At 37.1% G+C, this 17065-nt stretch overlaps 2 protein-coding genes and 1 long non-coding RNA gene across 3 annotated transcripts in view; 1 reads left to right on the top strand and 2 right to left on the bottom strand.

Moving 5' to 3' along the window:
• The window catches only part of LOC124299284 (flotillin-2), a 510013-nt gene that overhangs the window by 231824 nt on the left and 261124 nt on the right, over positions 1-17065 (bottom strand). The gene's annotated exons all lie outside the window — the stretch shown is intronic.
• On the top strand, positions 6350-12218 carry LOC124299278 (juvenile hormone esterase-like). The gene is made up of 7 exons (XM_046752382.1): positions 6350-6827; positions 7124-7259; positions 7588-7930; positions 9453-9815; positions 10453-10616; positions 11135-11424; positions 11489-12218. Exons 1-7 carry the CDS (start codon positions 6628-6630, stop codon positions 11724-11726), a joined length of 1734 nt encoding a protein of 577 aa, XP_046608338.1. The 5' UTR covers positions 6350-6627; the 3' UTR covers positions 11727-12218.
• LOC124299314 (uncharacterized) overlaps positions 7172-17065 on the bottom strand; it is a 35557-nt gene continuing 25663 nt past the window's right edge. The window contains exons 2-3 of the long non-coding RNA XR_006906979.1: positions 7361-7401; positions 7172-7277 (exon numbers count right to left, since the gene is read on the bottom strand). This is a non-coding gene — a long non-coding RNA (uncharacterized LOC124299314). The remainder of the gene's footprint in view (positions 7278-7360; positions 7402-17065) is intronic.

Below are 17065 nucleotides of genomic sequence, written 5' to 3'. Positions count from 1 at the left end.
ACTTGGTCACAAAGGTATTTAAATTACCATTCTCACCATCCCAGATCATACAAAATTGGAACGATTAATTGCTTAGTTGACAGAGCGATCCGACTCTCAAGTATGGAATTTCACAATAAAAATTTGTCCTTGATTCAGCAGGTACTATTTAAGAACGACTATCCACCTCGCCTGCTCAACAAACATATAAAGTTTAAATATGATTCCATCTTGTCATCTACCAGCCCTAACAACAATTTCGATACAACTACTACACAAACCATTCAAAAAAGCTATATTTCCATCCCATATGTTGCGGGTTTGTTTGAGTCACTCAACAGAACATTCTCCAAGTACAAAATTCAATTTGTAGGCAAATGTGCACATGATATATCCTCGATGTTTGATTCGGGTAAAGACCCCTTACCCCTGGGCAATCGCTCGGGTGTAGTTTACAAAATACCTTGCAATCATTGCAACAAGGCTTACATAGGCCAAACTAGTAGACAACTACACACCAGGATAACCGAACATAAACGCAATATCCATGAACACGAGGATAATTATACTGCATTGACGAGACATGCCATCGATTTCGACCACTCTTTTAATTATTCTCAAGCTAGCATTATTGACGTTGAACCTTTGTATTATAATAGGCTACTGTTAGAAATGTGCAATATCGTAGCACATCCTAATTCTGTCAACCGTAAACAAGACATAGAACATCTAAGTAATATTTACACCTCTGTGATACGACCATTGTAATTTGTCCATTACCGACTGAGCTTGCTCTCGATTTTACCTCCTTAACAAAAAATTTTGTTTTCCGTTTAACCTGTTGACTCTGCGGTGCTCTGTTAACTATCGAGATCGACCTCCTCCCACTACACACTAGACGTTCCACTTGTGCTTATGTGCTCTGACTCAACCATAACGGCTGTGTATTTTATTTCATTTTAACAAACCAACTATAATTATGAATTCGTTGGAGTTACGTGTCGCGAACGCAGTGTGTTTCGGTTTTTGTCTTTATTGCCTTTTTTGTTCTATTTATTCATCAATTACCAACACGCATTTATGTAATTGGAAGTATCATCTCATATGAGGTAATTCCTCTTTTATACTTGCTTCAACACCTTTGCATATTATTTACACCAATATGTCTTATTTTGTCAAACCTATTTGTATATTATTTTATTTTATTTTGTTCGTGACAGATATTTAAATAAAATTGTTCTGAGGAGGGCCCCCACCAGGGCCGAAACGTTAACACGATAAAAAGTGTTTTGAGTTGTGACCTTCATATCCAAGAATAACTTTAATCGATACTGGTAATAATACAAGAACAGATGACTGACGCAATACCGTAAATAATACAATTGTATATTGTATGATGCTTTGTGATTGTTTGACGAGGCATTTGTTGATGGTCTTTGTTATGTTTGACAATTTCAGATTTGTATGGCAAACTTACTCGCCAGTAACAGATCGTTCGAAGTTATAAGAAAAATTCCGCCTGTCGAATCATCCAGAATCCAGTGTCTTCCTAACATCGAATACCGAGTAATGGCAATAGCTTTGTGTTCAGAGCAGGCTATTTTTCTCTCAAACTTTGGCTGAGCATTTTTCTTTATCCGCTTATGGCTACTTTGCAGGAATCCCACATTCAGAAATTACTTTTCTCGAATAGATCCTACAGGAAAAAAATGGCCGCCTGCGATTTGACTGTAATTTTTTAAATGGGTACTACGGAACGCACGAATCATTCGAACAGTTTAGAATTGAAATGTTCACCCCTATTTTCCAAGTTACACGGGGGTAAAATTTATAAAGAAGAGCCAAAAATCGAAATCCCACTCTCCTTCAAACGGTCATATCTTCGGTTATATTTATCCTAGAGACTTCATTCAAAAATCATTTGAAAGGTATGAAACGAAACTATTTACATATCTATTTAATTCTACGATAACGAAGAATTCCATTTCCTACAAGCAAACATATATTATTCAAACGTGGTTTTCAAGGCGAGTGACGCGAAGTATCTGAAGGGTATGTTTTCACAACGAATTCAATAATTGGATACATTTATTGTACTAAAAAAAGAGCTAAAATAATATACAAGGGTAGCCAAAGATGTTTCACTGGCTGCAAACGGCGTTTCTACTCTATTAAAAAAGATTTAGTTTCACACTTTTAGTCGAAATGAAGTTGGGAAAATGGAAGAAACGGACAACGCTTACTGACAGGAGGGTTTAACATTAATTTACAAATAATTCAACTTACTCTCTTTTAGAAGAATACGCATGAATTTTTGTGTCATGGAGTTTCAATATTAAATTTGTTGATACGTTCTTACGAAAGAATACCTAGTTTTCTGAGGGCTACGTCCTTCTGGTTCATAGCCCTCGATATTATTCGCTCCATGTAGGCCGTAGACTTCCATTTGCGGTAAAGATACCGAGTTGGATCTCGTGAGCGCTTAAAAATACTTTTTACATCTTATTACCTGTGGTCACATAAAAAAAGTATTGGTTTTAGTTAAAAATGACTTTTTCTAATTTTAATAAAACTTTACGTTTCCGTCGGTCTGTATGTCGATCTATTTCAACGATGATCTCGGAAACGGCTGAATGAAAAAATCCGAAACTTATTAAACTTTGCACTCGAATGATAAGCATAAAAAATTACCATATCCTATTTTCGTAGACCGTATGTTTCTATCAAAAAAAAAAATAAATAAAAAATCATAACATTTGAAGGACTCTGACATAACTCATACAACGTTTATATAAAAATTTGTAAAAATTGCTGGTAAGCGAATAAAATAATGCAATAAGAAACAGTATCATAACAAATGAACGAACCATTTTATGAAAAAAACAACAAAGAATTTTAAAGACAAAAGATTTCTAACATACTTGATGATACTTCCAATAATTGAATTGGTTTGCACAGCGTTGAAAAATACCGCTAAAAGTACTACTTTCACGGGTTTTTGTAAATGTACTTACCGTACGACTCTATTGAATTCGTTGATCCCTTTCAGAAACTAAACTTTCATCGCTCAAAACAGACGTATCCTGGAATTTAACTAGAATCGTAACAGAGAAGTGAACTTAGACAATGTTCCTACATTGAACACATTCACAACTTTACTTTGAAATTTGGTGCGTTTGAAGAGAAAGGTAACCGGCGGATCTGTTCAGAGTAAATCCTGCCGTCGCGGCGTCGAGGCGAAGTAAAGTGCGCTAATGATGGTTTCATGCTTCGTGGTAAAATGTCTTTTCATTTTTTACCTCGTGCCGTTTCTGCTAAACATTTCGTTAATTCGACCAAGCTGTGCCCAGTCAGCGATTGAAAATGAACCATTAGCTACTGTTTCCCAGAGCATTTTACGGGGCAAAATACAGAATACCATTCGAGGTAGCAATATATGGTCCTTTCTCGGAGTTCCTTATGTGCAACCAAAATAAAACTCTATAATTCAGAAACCGTTTGTTGATCCGTTTCCGTAAAATATTAGGAGTCATTCGCTAATTTCGAAGCCCTCCCGATAATCACCATAGACGAGTATTTCCGTAGCCGAACATGCTTTGTTAGGTTTTTGTCTCATTATTGTGATTTAATTTCACTATTTGACGACTGTAAAATTTCAAGTTCAACGTTTTGCCGAAATGCATTGATTTTTATTTGATTTCCAAGCCCAATATAACTAAACAGTTGTTTTCTTACGCTAATCGTATATTTTTTTGATCTGAAAAACGCAGCGATTAATTGTATTATAGTTTTCGTTGTCAAGTGGAATCTAATTTATGAAATTCAAATGAACAATACTCCTGGCAAATGATGTTATTGTGAGAAAATCCATTCTTTATTACATAAATAAAACAACATTTTTCGCTGTGTTTTACACGAATACACATATTTTCATGATAATTAAGTAGACAGTTATACTATTGCTGAATTTTAATCATGTGCAATGTTCTTTTATAGAGAGTGTATAAAGAAGCAATTACGAATATCGAAATTTATCTTCATCGACTTGTATACTTTATCATCTATTCTGACTGTTAATAAGGATTGAGAAATATTTCCAAACTTTCATATCACCTTTTTGTATTTTTTTCAAAAGTGGGTCAAGATATTTAATAAAACTCACATAATTCTACGGTTTTTTGTTGTTTATTTCGGAAGGCTTCACTCGACCGTTACATTTCTTAGCGTCGCTTTTTTCATTGCTCTCTCGATCTTCCGCGCTCGGGCAGCATTCAACACCACACCAGCATGTCAACCTTACACATTTTAGATTCGCTAATCCAGTTGCGGCCAATGGTTGGAACAGGACTCGGAACGCTACCAATGATGCGAATACTTGTCCTCAGTTATCGAAAGATCATGTCATCGTGGGGCACGAGGACTGCCAGTATCTAAATATTTCTGTCCCGCAGGTACAAATTTTAAAATGAGATGAAAGCTTTGAAACTACAACTGACGTTGATCGAATCGAATTTACTTGAAAAAAATATTCATTTGACTCACGGTCAGACAAAAATTGAAGGACCGTAAATTTCAGTTACAATAACACTGGTATTGATGACTTTGATTGCATCAGATTATTAAATTATTTTACTATGGATAGCTGTCAAGGGAATATTGTTTCAACTAAATTCAGCCCGATCAACTTCAGTTACACTTTCAAATTTTCGTTATATCAAATATCTCTCCTTAACTGCACTATACGTTTTGTACATCGTTAAGCTTCGGAGAATAGTTGAAAACATAATATAACCGTTATGCTCAAGTTGAAACTATGTTTGAGATCAAAAACGCATTAAATATCTAGGGTGACACGTATTTGATGCTACTTCTAAGAAATAAATTACATATGCTACATAATGCATTTTTAACTATAGTTTATATTTGTAACCGATTTTACCTATAATTTTGACATCTAATTGATATTCTTATGCAAAAATGTATTCAAAAATTCTAAAATTCATGCAAAATATTCTATAACCAGATTTGAAAATAATATCTTTCACGTGTCTCAAAATTTATTGTGCGGATCACTACAAATCCATACAGTAATAGTTTCAATCCATGTAACTTTGTTTATAACTGATTATCAACATTGTACGGGCTACGAAAAATATAGGTACCATATTTGTACTGACATTGCAGTCTTCCTTGTGCGCCGAATAATTTTTTTAAAATTAGTAATAAGTAAGACATCTTTTTACGACTATTTAGATTTTTTTAACGAGTGATATGTTCATAAGTACCAATCAGCCACGAATAACAATTATGTTCACACAATGTCGAGATTGGTTGCAAATACATACTGGAATGTTATATCAAGTTTCTATTACAACTTTTGTCACTTTTTACGATAAACTGTAGTGAAAATATGTTGTTGAGGATTTTTCGACATATTTCTGACCTTGAATATGGTTGCAAATCGAAGTTAACCGTTAACCAATTATGTTCGACAATTTCCTAAATTGCGAATCTTTTGAAAGTACAAAAACTGTGTTTCGTTAGAATAATTGTCCCGACGACAAATTTGACAATATTACAAAATGGCCTTCCGCATGTTGAAATTACTTGATTCCACCAAGTTTCTCGTACATCTCCAGATTTCCGAAGTCGAAAGAAGCTCAGAATTAGTACTACTTTCGGTGATGGTGTTTAATCATGGCGGAGCAATCAAGGAGGGAAGTTCTCTTTCAACACGTCACAACACCGAATTTATCCTCGATAAAGACGTGCTACTTGTCACAATGAACTACCGCCTAGGCGCGCTAAAATTTTTGAATACCGGAGACGCAGTGGCGTCCGGAAATTGGGCGCTCAAGGACCAAGTCCTGGCGTTGCCCACACGGAAAAAAAAACCCTACTTGGGTGTAAATTCGTACCCCCAACTCACAGATAATGCTAATTTCCCATAAGAAAGAAATTAGGCGTACGAATTTACACCCAATTTGGGTTATATACGTGAAAGCAAAAAATGGGAAGCAAATATAGATTCGGCACATTAAAATCCTTCATATCTACATTATTTTTTCTTTTTGAAGTGGATTCCATTGCAGACCTGCCTAATCAGATAAAAGCTGACCATGAGTCTCTGCACTAGGCGAATTATGAAACATGCTGACACCTTTGATCACGATTTTTTCGAGAACGACTGCATGTGAAACAGCTGCAAGCCGTAGAGCAAAAGGCAGCCAATTGTTTGGAGATAAGATTTCATGCCATTTATCATCTTTTGACGCGATTGAAGATTCGATACGGTCTGCAATAGATTGCGATTAGGGATGAGATAATCGATACGTTAAAGTACTACCGATTGGTCAGAGTCTTGAGCAGATATTATACTTATCTTCTAAAGTGTTTCAAAAGATTCATTACTTCTGGCCTTTTCCATCACGGCCACTTTGAATACAGTGTGAATACAAGTTAGATACGTGTGAAAATCTGACCTCTGTCAATTGGATTAAAGATTAGGAAAGATAATACTTTACTGCAGTCTAATGATTAATTGTAGATTTCACACTTATCTTGTTGATCGACGTCGCATATAATCCGAACCAAAAATAAGGGCAGTTGGAAATTTGCTCAACTGCGGGACAGCGAACATTTTTCACGATGGTGCTGCAAGTGACGGTGAAATGTGTCCTCTTTACAATCTTGTCAAGTTTATTATTTCTCGGTACAAGTTATGGTGAGCCAGAAGTTACGATTCTTCAGGGTAACCTGCTGGGCACGACTATGACCACCAGAAACAATCGAAACATTTCCGCTTTCCTCGGGATTCCGTATGGCCAGCCACCGATTGGAAATCTCAGGTTTGCCGAAAGAACATATTCGTAAATTATGTACGAATGAAACAAACGATGTTAAAAGTTGGGTGTGGATTATCTGAGAGGAGAAGTTTAACGTCGGTCATTGAATACGATACTACATACGTGGTACGACATGAATTTTGGGTTGTGTCGCAAGTCGATTAGATAAACATGTAATTGAGTTGCCGATGACGCCATTTCATTGTATGGACTTTGGAACGTATCGTACAAAAGCGTTCCATTTCAGGTTTTTTCCTTTTTTTTTTTAATTAGATTCTCAATTTTTTTGCTTATGTCAGATTCGCGAACCCCGTGGCAGCCGGAGCTTGGAACGGGACTTTGAATGCCACTAGAGATGGAAGCGTATGTCCCCAGGCGTTAGGCAGCATATCAGGCAGCGAGGATTGTCTGTACCTCAACGTTTACACGCCACAGGTTGACAGACACAAAATTCTAAAATCAATATCACTTCATAGTGTGGTTTGAGCGAATCGAAGGTGCTTGACTAATTCGACTGATACAATTACAATACTCACGAGTCATTTTGAACTACATCAACGAACGGAACTGCACTCACCTAGAAAACACAAGAAAAAAACACTAGTTAGATTGATTACCAAACGAATATATGAAAGTTATCTTCCACTGCAAGGGAGCTATGAAACTGATATTTCAATATTCTGCATCCACTAAGAATTAATTGATTTCGCACTGCATTTTCAAGCCAATATTTTTAACCTCTTATGACCTCAAATCTTCACAGCTTCCGGTGAACACAAGCACTCTGCTTCCAGTGATGGTTTGGATCCATGGAGGAGCTTTTTTACAAGGCAGTTCAAGCTCTGCCACTTTCTCGCCAGACTACCTTTTGGATTCTGATATCGTGCTCGCCCTGCCGAACTATCGGATCGGGGCTTTAGGGTTTCTGAGTACTGGCAACGAGGTGGCGGCTGGGAATTGGGGGCTAAAGGACCAGATCCTGGCTCTCAAGTGGGTGCAAAACAACATCGAATACTTTGGCGGTGATCCTGATCAAGTCACACTTTTTGGACAAAGTGCTGGAAGCGCTTCCGTTCATGTTTTGTCACTCTCGAAAGCGGCGGAAGGTGAAAACAGGTTTACTTTACTGTCTTGATTCAGATCAAGAGTCTTAAGCTCAACAAATCTCTTGTTAGGCTCTTTGAATACATCGGAAACATCCCCTCCTTCTTTCGAAATTCGAAATGACTAATTCAATATGGCGAAAAGGAAAACAGACGAATCATTCTATTTCTAATATCGATATGTTGGCAGACTCATCATTTTCAAGTGCGACGTGAATTTGACTTCTGATGAAAAAAAATAAGAACAATAAAATGGCGTCACATTTGTGTAGTTTTCTCGACCGGTAACCATTACAGAGTACGTCACCTGAAATATTTTCACACACGTGCCAAAGTCGGCGGTCACATTGTTAGGCATTATAGAAGAACTCGATTCGATAATTTATAATTAACTTACTGGCAATGACGGACATTCAAGAGTCAGTACAAATCACGATCTCGAATGTTCGTCAATTAAAAGTAAGATATTTCATGACATACAAAGCTATATATCAACCTGCAAATTACTGTCTCGAAACTTTACAACAACGCATGAGACGTATTATATTTCCACTTATGTAAGTGGAGATGGCCAAAATTATCCCTGTTTCTTACGTTTAAATGATAATTTCACCAATTACTGGTCTTACGTGTTGACGATGCCTCAGTGACAATAGTCCGTTCACTTTGAACTGAAATAAGCGCTGAAAGTGCATCAATTTGGAACATTGTTTTCCTTCACAAATCGTTTGGCGTTGGGTGGCGGAGGGGGGAGGGAGATGTTAAATTCAATTATCGTCTTATCCTGTCTATTGTTTACTTTTACGCACGAACAATAAGAAACCAACTTGTAGGGAATTTTATAACTTGGATGGTGTTTTTTATTTCTAGGATAACTATTTTTATATTTATAACCGGAAAAAGTGGAGGTGAAATCTAATTATTGCGTCGTCACGTTTATTGTCAACTTTCATGCATAAACGATGATCAAATCCCTCTAAGTTTGTTCATCATCGTTCATACGTAAAATTCAATGATAAACGAGATAATGAGACCATCAAATCCCGTCCCCACTCCTGCAGGCCTAAATCGAGAAATATCAATCCTACGGAAAAAATGGTAATTGCCCAAGTTGAAGAAAATAGAAATCGCTTCAAGATTGGTTTGTACCATTACTAGCGTAAAGTTGAGAATGAACGAGTAACTTAACAACTAAGAAAATCCACATGTAAATTCAAAATGGCGATTGAAGGTAGAGGGATGGACTCCCAAAAATCTAGTTTTCTACTACAGATGACCCCCACCTTCCTAACGATGCGCGAAGGAAAATTTTTATTCTAAATTAACGCAATCATTCAAAATTCAGCAGTGATGGATCTGTAGGAAGATTCAGCTCTAGTGGCTCCATAGTATTTAACTTCGATCCACTGTAGATCTGTTATTTTTCCACTTTAATGCAGCGTCAATTTCTTTTCGAACAAGAGGAGCAGATAAGCCTCATCACTACAGAACGGATCTTAACGACACGAATCTTTTCGATCCACAGGACTATTCCACAGATACATAACACAGAGTGGATCGGCTCTGTCGACTTGGGCCCATTTGCCTAGTGCAGGATACGCAAGCCGTGCTTTTCAGCTCGGTGGCTACGTTGGCTGTGACAACGACACCTCGAGTGCCTTGATCGAGTGTTTGCGAACCGTGAATGCCTCGGATATCGTCGCCTCAGCTTCACAATTCTACGTGTGGGAGTCGCTCCCAGTTGTTGTGTGGGGCCCGACTGACGAGCCAGACATCGAAGGCGCGGTGCTCACCGACAGTCCTACGAACTTGTTTGCGAAGGGTGAATTCTGCGATTTGCCTTGGATGACAGGAATCGTCCGAGACGAAGGGATCTTGATGACCGGAGGTACGTATTCGATATTTCAAAGATGCTAGTCCAATTGCAAGTACTGAAATTTTGAAGTGACGACATTTTTATAATTAAAAAAATTTTTAGCTGTAGTTACCATGCAGCTCATAATGACTTTGATTTTGCTACCGTAATCAGAATAGCTATTAGGTATTACCGTTCTTTCTTGATACAGTTACTCGTACTATCCATCCTCGTTATTTTCAACCCTAGAACGGCAACGGGGGGAGGGGGGAACACCGCACGCGAATTTAAATTTTCCGCCGCAAGAGAACAGCTTACCCCTTTTTTGGCATTTTAACTGATGTTTGGACCACTTTTTGGAACTTACGGAAAAAGTCTTTTGGAACACGAGATTCTTTATTAAAAACCGAACAAAATGAGACTATAGGACCCTTAATGATATGATGTACCCGAGAGATAGAGTTCACAAGATTGCGGCGTTTTCGACCCCCATTAGTCGAATAGGTGAAAATAAAATGAGTTCACCGTTCTAGCGTGAAGATAGTTTGATGTTGATGCAACGATGAAGTGATATTAAGGTCTCTGTAGTGATGATAGGTTGTTTACTGAATTAAATTTTTCCTAATGAACTTTGAATTGAAATTCATTTCGTTTTTGCCTGTTTGAACAGCGTTCTATAGCGACGATGAAATGTTTTATGACTTTTTGGATAACTTCGATCTTGTGCTGCCCGAGATGTTGACCTGGAATTATCAGACAGATTCAGGAGCCGCTTGGGTCAAGGCTGTGAAGAACTTTTATTTCAACGACGATTTTACAACAAACTCGACTGAGGTGGGTGAGATCTTAACCCTCAAAATTTGTCTTTTCGTCACGCGCCTTTAGATTCCAAGCCGGTACGAATTGGAATTTGAAATTTTCCAATCGCTGTAGCTGTGGTAATACAAACGATATTTTCTGCAGTGGCGTAATTTTCAGGCGAATTACCTAATCGTGTTAGAGATCAAAAGTAGCGATGTTTTCCTGTGAAAAATCATCGTTATGAAAAAGTCTATCTCGCCCAAAAGGTTCACGATCCTTGAAATCTGGTGTATCTACATGACACGTGAAATCTTATGAAATCATTTGAGGTCTGAAATTTCAATTACACGAAATTCCTGAAATTCATGGAATACTATGAAATCTTTCGCATTCGTCCGAAATCTACCCATAATTCTTTGAGATGGTATGATATCGTATATTCTTGGAATCCGGTGTACAAACAACATGACGATGGAGTGGTCAGCCCCCCAATCCCGCCAGTCATTAAAATGACACTATTGACTATATCTGACTATATGATTTGCCGTCAGCTGCTCACGAACCTAACTCGTCTTGTTGGCGACGCTATCTTCATCTATCCAACCTTGGACGGACTCCAACAGCAGCTTCCTCTGGCTGTGAATCCCCAGTATTTTTACTTATTCAATTATCGAGGTACCTACAGCCTCGATGCGGCAGTACCCGACGCCGTCGTGCACACCGACGATGTCATCTACCTCTTTCCACTGAGGTCGATCCTGGGAGGTAATAATTTGACCGACACTGATTTCGAAATGGTGGACAACATGGTGCAACTCTGGACATCATTCGCGATCAATGGGTGAGTTGTTCAGAATTCGAAATATCGTATCGAATTCAAAGCTGACGATGCCCTGACATTTTAGGACACCAGCGGTTTTGGCTTCTGAAGAAAATGTCACATGGACTGAATACTCGACGATGGACAATTATCTACGAATAGGCAATCAGTCTGAAGTTACACTGTCGGTGGAGTACTCTCTTTTTAAAGAGCGCATGGAGTTTTGGGCTAGTTTGGTTCATGCCGAAGCATCTACAGCTACCTTGACGAATACCTCGACCGTGATCTTGGTTCTTTTATTTATTTGCTCAAAGCTCATATAGGCGAGTTTACGATCGCTAGTGTATAAAGCACTTCGTTTGTCAACGATCGTGTTTAGTTATAGGTTCCTGGAACGTGTTTCATTGTTGTAAGGAACAAGGTTGGCATTAAGTTGATGCTTCCATTCGATTTTATCACGAAACAGTCATGCATTGAGTGTTTGTCAAATCCTTAGATTCATAACCTACGAGAATCTCTTCATACGTACTAAATATGCAAGTATTTTCGAGCGGTATGAAATGAAGCATTGATATCTGGTTGTGAATGTCTCTACATAATTCCAGTATCTATTCATTTTGTTTTTGTAACGAGACCTCAATAGTTCACTGTTTGCTGATACGTATCTCGTAAATGCTTGACGGAAGGCTATCTCGTGATACAATTAATGAAAAGTACCGATTTCGGGCCACGTTGAAGGGTTTTTCAATATCTAGAAAATTAGTAAAGTCAAATTCTTATGTGTCATTCGTAAAAATATTCATTCAATATCTCCAAGGAATCATTTTAGAAACTAAAATATAACACACGCGCCCACACACACACAAAATTTACATGGGTTCGGGACTTTAACACTTTGTGAGTTTGATATGGATCCTCTGAGAGTTAAATTAGTGAAAAAAGGCTCCTACAAAAAATGAAATTAAATTAATAAATTATAATTAAATTAAATCGTCAGTCGGAAAATTCTTTTGTATACAATAATCTCAAAAAAAAAGTGAAGATCAACTCTTTGGATTTCTTTACCCACCGATTTTGACGAATTCCAACAACACTCAAATCCATTCATGCAAATGCTATGTCGACGTTATTTTGTGTGAATAATCAATTGAGCGTAATCTTAAGTCACTATGATTGTTCACTTCAAAGTCATATCCAAAAAATTGAGAAATCTTGTTTTGTTTTTCCAGCTCTTGATACTCCGATAGTCGATACGTCTTTTTCGAATTCGTTAGAAGCCAATTTGTAAAAAAAAAAAACTCTCAGCAACCAATTTTGAAACGGAAAATTTCTTAGTTTCAAAAATCATAAGAAATCGAAGACTAGTTCCTTTGTATTTTCGGCAAAAGTCGCATCGATTCTGAAAAGTGCAATTTATGTACATAAGCTACGTTTACGTCATTTTGCGAGTGGAAACGAATGCACTTTATTCTAAGTAACCGGAATCGTTCAAAAGTTACGTTCAATAATGTCCAAGCCTTGTCGAATATTCTCTGCTGTTGATCGAATGTAAATCTGATTGCATTTACTCAGTTTCCGTTTTTGCAGTCAATAGAAAAAATAATATCAAGTTATAAATCGACTCGGGCAGAAAAATATATTAGACTCAACAGATTACAGAAAGAAAAGAAAAAACACACGACTTAGCTCTTTTCATTTTGCCAGAATCTTGAACAGATCTCGGAAAATGTTAAAACCAATTTCTTGATACGTCATATCGCGGTTATTATTCTCAAACCAGAAGAAAAAAAAAACACAAACACGTTTGCTCATAATTTGACCTTTCTGCAATCTGCAACGGTTTAGAACTTATAGCAGACGTACTGCAATTCAATATAAAATAGTAGTAAGGGGTCGTTCACATATTACGTCACGCACTGGGGGGGGGGAAGGGTCTGGACGAAACGTTACTAACTGTGACATGGGGGGCCTAGGGGTTTCCCCAAGTATGACATCACACTTCAAAGTTATAAATTAAAAAAAAATTTGTTTGTAGTATTTATCGACGCGAGGTAAGTAGTATTTAATATTTACTTATGCTTCGTGCCGATAGTTGCAGCGCTATTTTATTATCATGAGACACTTTAGAACCAGCCCCCTGACACTCACCTCTGCTCGTGTACTAAAAAATTGTACACCTTTTGTCCCCGTTTTTTAGTTCCTCTACGTGGCGCTAGTAGACTTCTGGCACGCTCGCTGCCCTCGCTGACCACGCGCATGCTTGTCAGACAACTACTAGCGCCACTGGTGGTGGAGATTGGCGGCAGAATCGAGGGACATTTTGCGAACTACTTTTAGCAGCGTGTGTCAGGGGGCTGTTCAGAACTCAGCAAGTATTTTTGGAACAAGTAAATGTACGACGTACTCAATAATCAACAATTGGCAATAATCAATCAAATAAATCATTGACAGGGTCATTAAAGATCAATTGGTTATAGTAGAAAACTATGGAACGGTAGGTTTTTATGCTCAACTTGATATATATGCTTATGGTGTTATGATAATTGGTTTTGGTGTATTGATGTGAACACCTTCAAATTGTGTATATGTATATCTTCAAGTTTCTGAAAATGAACATACCTTATTTTTAATTTTTGTAAATCATTTTTTTTATTGAAAGTTTTTTTTAATTTATAAATTCTGATAAAATTTGTTTTTCGAATGAAATTTAAGGTTAACTGCAAATTTTACAATTCTTTAAATGCTACTTTATATTTTATTTTAATATATATACAGAAAAATGAATGATGATCGAGGAGACCTTTATCAGCGACTTTTTAATGCTGTCAAAATGACATATCCCGACAAGTGTAAACTATTCATTCAAACAGAAACAAACTCAGTTTGGACAAGTATGAAATGTAGGGAGAAGAAAAACGGCGACAATTTCGTATCAATTGTCAACGAAGAAATTAGTTTTTTGAAAAGAGAAGCTATAAAAAAAAAGTTGAACTCGCCGTTAATAAAATTTCTTACACCTCCCTCAAACGCTAAGAATCTACATATTAAAGGAATTGAAAATGATCTCCAGTTGCCAAGTACAAGTCTAATAGTAGCTAGTAAATCTTTGATGATTACCTCAACATCTAACAGAGATGTCGACAGTGAAAAAATAACGACAAACCGGGTTGTGATAATCCTGAACTCTCTCGACAAATTCCGGCTCAAGAACTGAATAAAAAAAATATTTCTCATCTTGAACGACAAATATCTGATATTACTAAAGCACAAGATGCAGGATTTAATTATGAAGACACTGGAAAGCAGTTGAAAGCTTTAAGAGAGAAGTTAGCTACTGAAAATCGAATGTTGAAAAAAAGACAAAACGCTGCAGTAAGACAAAAAAAACATCGACAAGAAAAAAAGCAAAAACTTCGTGAAATTTGTGAAAAGATTCCAGAAATTGCCAAGGAGTTAAAAATCAAAGAAAAGCCAGGTAAACCTCGACTCGAAGATGAGCAACCAGAATTATTGACAGCTATTGCAGACATAGCAATTTTCGGAGGAGCTGTTTTTGGGTAGTCGCCGAGCGACATAAATTAGTTCCTTCGGTCTATGCTGGAATTATTGTACAAACCAACGGTGAAGGAAGACCTGATGCTGTAAGTTACTCTGGACCCACTTATGTAGCCATACGAAGTGGAAAACACAGTTCATCGTTACCTGAAAGTCACGCTAGTGATTTGAAACGTCTTCTTGATTTACCTGATTTTCAAATTATTACGAAGACACCAGAAGGGCTTATTAAACCAATTTTAATTCGTACAGTAGACAGTGGTCCTGACGAAAACCCTCGTTATTCATGCGTCATAGCTAATGCAATGAATCATTTTAAAGAGTTAAATTTAGATGCTCTATTCATTGCTACGAATGCACCTGGGAGAAGTGCGTATAATAGAGTTGAACGCAGAATGGCTCCTCTTAGCAATGAACTTGCTGGTCTTCTTCTACCCTATGATCGTTTTGGAACTCACCTCAATAACCAAAATGAAACTGTTGATCTCGAGTTGGAAAAAAAAAATTTTGAACACGCGGGAAAAATCTTAGCAGATATTTGGAGTTCCATGATTATCGACAATTGTCCAGTAGTTGCTGAGTACAATGAACCTCATGATTATGAATCTGTAGAGTTACCAGATGCTAAATGGTATTATCAGCATGTGCGAGAAGCGCAATATGTTCTGCAAATCGTAAAATGTGACTATAGATTGCTGTGGGCCCAAACGAAGTAATCTATCAGACATTTTGCCTGAAAAATTTTTAGTACCACCTTATCCTATTCATCAAGACTCAGTTTTGTGCATACCAGAAACTAGCATTGAAACCAAAACATTTGCTCCCCTCTTAGTTCGATTAGCATTCAAAAAGCATCCTGAACCGAGAGAAATGAAAATGATACCATATGATTTATACTGCCCGTCTATTAAATCACAAGTTGTCGGAAGATGCTTTGTAAAATGTGGTTTGTATCATGCTTCAATAAAATCAGCTGTGAAACATTGCAAAGAGTTCCATCAAACTCCATGTACAAATTATGTAAAAAAAGTTCGACCAGTTCGAGTCGCAGCTCAACGAGCTCGAGAACTTATGTGTATTATTCAAAGCGATGTATGTAACCAGTTATTACTTATTACTAATATCTAAAATAACAAAATAAAACTAATTATAACAAGCCTTTTGATCATTATTTTGCAGAATGGAGATTTAGATGCCGAATGGCTCAATACTGATGTTGAGGTACAGACATCCAGTATACCTACCGAAAAACCTGATAATATAGGATTTCCTGTCATTGAGTCAATTACCGATTGGGCATCAAATCCGTGGACATCACAAGAATCATAATCGTCTGTTTTTGTTACAGAACGTTTATTTGTGATTTAAATTTTAGAAAGAGATAGTTGATATAAAATGAGCTTTATAAGTGTTATTAAATTATATAATAATTGTTGCAATAATTTATAGAATAAACTAATCGAAAAACAAATACGAATTTTTAATGAACTGTACTTTACAGTTGGCATATCGACTAAAAAAAAATAGGACAGGGGGGGGGGGGTGATTGTATAATGTGACATAATATTTGTAGGGGGGTTCATTTGTATGTGACCAAGTGTGACAGGGGGGAGGGGGAGGGTCAAAATATCGTGGAAAAAGGTGTGACGTAATATGTGGACGACCCCTAACATTGTAAATTATACATTATACATTCATTTCTCATGAAGATGAAGTTAGTAACGTTGCTGTAACGAAATATTGAAATGAAAATTGTCACCTGTTTCGCAACGGCTGAACAACTATGAAGGAGTTGAATTCACAAAATATAAGTTTGTTGATGCTGTATTACAGTTTACTAAAGGTCAGACATTTGAAAAGTTGCAGAATGAAGAATTATTCTGAAAGAGCATCTTTACATTGCGAACTTCAACCTCATAATTTCTATTTTCTTTCATGTAATTCGTTACATCCGGTATAAGGGCCCCGCTTTCCCCACCCTGACTACGGCACTGTGTTCCGTATCACAGTCTCTGTTGATATAGTTCAGAATTTAATTTTGAGTGACATCTTTTATGATCCAGCGGTATTTTAGTCATTGCGATGATAAAGCCTCCAAGTAACGTAC

The sequence above is a fragment of the Neodiprion virginianus genome, chromosome 2 (assembly GCF_021901495.1).
Source record: "Neodiprion virginianus isolate iyNeoVirg1 chromosome 2, iyNeoVirg1.1, whole genome shotgun sequence".
In the NCBI taxonomy this organism is placed as follows: domain Eukaryota; kingdom Metazoa; phylum Arthropoda; class Insecta; order Hymenoptera; family Diprionidae; genus Neodiprion; species Neodiprion virginianus.
The sequence above is the reverse complement of the archived record's forward strand: the minus strand, read 5'-3'. Positions and strand labels throughout refer to the sequence as shown.

Excerpts from the sequence above, each read along its gene's own strand:
- LOC124299278 (XM_046752382.1), top strand. The coding sequence starts at position 6,628 with ATGGTGCTGCAAGTGACGGTGAAATGTGTCCTCTTTACAATCTTGTCA. Across the intron at positions 6,828-7,123 it reads CCACCGATTGGAAATCTCAG|ATTCGCGAACCCCGTGGCAG; the intron begins GTTTGCCGAAAG and ends TGCTTATGTCAG. Across the intron at positions 7,260-7,587 it reads TCAACGTTTACACGCCACAG|CTTCCGGTGAACACAAGCAC; the intron begins GTTGACAGACAC and ends AAATCTTCACAG.